The sequence below is a fragment of the Trichosurus vulpecula genome, chromosome 9, assembly GCF_011100635.1.
Source record: "Trichosurus vulpecula isolate mTriVul1 chromosome 9, mTriVul1.pri, whole genome shotgun sequence".
NCBI classification, from domain to species: domain Eukaryota; kingdom Metazoa; phylum Chordata; class Mammalia; order Diprotodontia; family Phalangeridae; genus Trichosurus; species Trichosurus vulpecula.
In genome coordinates this window covers 40,332,909-40,336,332 of record NC_050581.1, presented here as the reverse complement: position 1 = coordinate 40,336,332, position 3,424 = coordinate 40,332,909, and the positions used below count along the sequence as shown (strand labels likewise).

General features: G+C 34.3%; 1 protein-coding gene across 1 annotated transcript; it reads left to right on the top strand.

Annotated features, from left to right (window-relative positions):
- Positions 1 to 1,353: 1,353 nt before the first annotated feature.
- Positions 1,354 to 1,698, top strand: LOC118832088 (NADH dehydrogenase [ubiquinone] iron-sulfur protein 5-like). The gene has a single exon (XM_036739535.1). It carries the CDS (start codon positions 1,354 to 1,356, stop codon positions 1,696 to 1,698), a length of 345 nt encoding a protein of 114 aa, XP_036595430.1.
- The last annotated feature ends 1,726 nt before the right edge of the window (positions 1,699 to 3,424 follow it).

Below are 3,424 nucleotides of genomic sequence, written 5' to 3'. Positions count from 1 at the left end.
GAAACATCTTACCCATCTCCAAAGACAGATAATGAACTTCTGGTGCAAAATGAAAAAAAAAGATGTATTTTAAACATGTCCACTCAGTGGATTCATTTTACTTGATTATGCTAATTTGTTACAAGGACTTTTTTTTCATTTCTCTTAGTTTTTTTTTAGCTGGAAGGGGATTAGAAGGAAGAGGTTTAGCAATATTAAAGCCAAAAAATCTCAAAAAACAAAAAGAGGACTATTAAAATGTGAGAAAAATCCACAGAAGAGAACAGAAGCAGGTTCAGAAAGAAGCACAGAAAGGTAAGATAGTTTTGAAAATGTGTGGAACTTATTACATACTTTAATATGTTGTGTGTAATGTAATTTCAAGGTTTTGTATACAATTCTCTTTTTGTCTTTTGCTAGATATATGAGATGCTCTTTTTGATGTTTAAATTCAAAGTGTATATATATATATATATACATATATATATATATATATATATATATGTATGTATGTATGTATGTATAACTATCCCAGATGGAATACCTATAAGCCCAAGTAAAACATTTTAGTCAATGCAGTTTCAAAGTTGAATTTGTAGATTTGACATATAGATGTCAAAGCTAAAGATGAATGTTAATTTCTTGCTTCCCATATTCTACATAAAAGGTTTTTAACATAGTGTCGTTAAACTTGTTCTATTAAATAAAATTGACTAAGCAATCATCTTAAGGACATTTATTCCTGAAAAGAGGAGTGAACAAGAAAAATTAAAACCTCTAAAGATTTGTATAGCAAACTCAACAATCAAGGATAATAGCACCTCCACATTTGGACTCATATTCTTGGATTAAGTGTGCTTAAAGTGGAGGTAAAAATTGTACGCAAGAAAACAAGATGAGAAAGGTAGCTATATCAAACCAAATGGGCACAGAGAGGAATGGTTGAAGCAATATCAGCAACTACTGACCTATATGTTTACTTGCTTAATTTTACAAAATCTTTACGAGAATCATAAGATCATCAACACAAAATTATTAATAGGGAAGAGGTAGACTTTTATAAGCAATATTCCATAGCAGACTGTATCTTTACCATCACACAATTGACTGAAAGATGTAGAAAATATGGGATCACATGGTCATATAGAGGTCAAAAGAACTTTAGAAGTCACTTAGTCCAACCCCCTCATTCTATATAAGAAGAATTGAGTCCAGAGAGGATTAAGTGATTGTCCAAAGTCACAGATGTAGTAGGTAGCAGAGTCTGGATATGAACCAAGGTTGTCTGATGCAAAATGAAGCGATCTATCCTGTGGATATAGTGCTTTTTGGACTTAACAGCCATAAGGACTGTGAAAAATCCACTGGGCAAAAATGGCTTGTGAAGAGGAAAGGACATGGATGGTTTATATTCAAGGCCAGCTGGGCCTCAGTATTGACAAATGGATGGTAATTATGAGTGCTGAGCAGCCTTACAACATACCAGCCCAATTCCATGCTTTTGAAAAAGAACTTGGAGACTGTGTTTATGATAATGGTATTGTCCGAGCCAAGAGAAAATGCAAACTGGAGTATAATGATTGTAGTGAATACTTTCATAGGCAGAAAATGATGGAATATTTGGGGAAAATCATGAAGCAGAAGGAGAAACTAATGAAGGAAGGGAAGGTTACCCATCCAGATCACCAATACTCAGACAAGGAAGAGGCAAGACTTTGAGTAGCCAGTGACAACACTGGGCAGTTTCACTCTTTGTGCTGAGATGAAAATATATCATGTTGTTCTTCTAAATATGTAGGCTTTTTTTCTCATAACAGAAAGATCTTTCACATATCCATACTATTTTCCCTTTTGTTCTTTATACTTGAACTTAATAGGCAGCTAGATGGCACAGTCTATAGAACATAAAATGTGGGACACTGACCAGCTATGTGACCCTGGGCAAGTCATTTAACCTCTCCCTCAATTTCCTCAACCTTAAAATGGGGAAAATAATACATCTGCCTCACATGATTGTTGTGATAACCAAATGAGCAAATTGTAAAAGCTCTTAGCACAGTGCCCAACACAGAGTAGATGCCATAATACACATATGCATATAGAGATATATGTATATATACACACATGTATATACATATGTACATACACACATATATCTATGTACATACGCACATATACATATTCCTTTCCCTTCCCCTTTCCATTAGCACAACCAAACTAGGCAAGTGTGAGGCAATAGATTTTCTTCAAATACGTGACCTATGCTTGTAGATTATGTATAATGCTGCTTGTGTCTGAAAATAAATATTTTGAAAGTAAACATCTGCCATTTCAAAAAAATTGTCTGTAAATTATATTTAAAATAGCATTTGATTTAATAAAACATTGCCTTAAGGCTGTCTTCCAACAAGGTATATCCGATCTTCACATCAAACATATTCAAGATTTCTTGAAAGATATCATAACAGAGATAACCTTGTTGGAAGACCCTTTGATTATGAATATCAGGCTAGACATAAAACATGGAATTTATATTTGTCCAAGGTGTTCTTCTCAGAAATAGACAATATCCAGACTAGAATCTAAGTTGTAGAGGGATTTCCTGTGGATGATCAAGTCCTCCAGATGCTACTGTTTGCAGAAATGTCATGATGGTTTCATTAAATGCTGGAACATTACAGATTCTCCTAAAAGATATCTGTAACTACTCAAAATAACTTGGTCTAGTCATCCACAGAGGAAAAATCCAACTGAAGAAGAATATTTATTATCCAGATTATGAGGGACAACCTGTAAAACTCATCTATCAGGGTATGTTTCTTGGACAGACAAGTTGGACCCAGGGTTAAAAAAGAGGAAAATATTTGTCTGGGTTGTCTTTGGGCAACTATAAAATTTCTTTAATGACTACAAACTTTCCCCAGAATCCAGAGCCCATTTTTAAAATTTTAATAGATTTTTAATATTTTTATTAGATCATCTAAATAACCCCAACCCCCATGATACTCTTTTCTCCTTCCTCTCACGGATCCATCCCTTATAATTGCATTTTTAAGGAAAAAACATAAGAGAAAAAAATTAGTCAAAATCTACCAAAGCATGAAAGAAATCTGATGCTATATGTATCCATACTGCAATATATCCCTCCACAAACTATCCACACATCCACACCTATATTCCACAGCCATCCAGCCCTCCATTTCTGCAAAGAAGTGGGGTTGGGTATGGAAGTGTCTTCTCTTATACCCTCTTTGGGCCAACTTTGTTCTTTATAAACTTACAGTCTTCTTCTTCAATTGTTTTATGGTTGTTCAGTCCAACTTTTACACCAAATAATAGTTAATGGTGTTAGTATGTAGCTGCAAGTCATGCAAAGTAAAGTCTCCATGGTATTGAGATACCAATAGGTCAATGAAAAGATGTACAATGGGTGTGATTAGGCTGC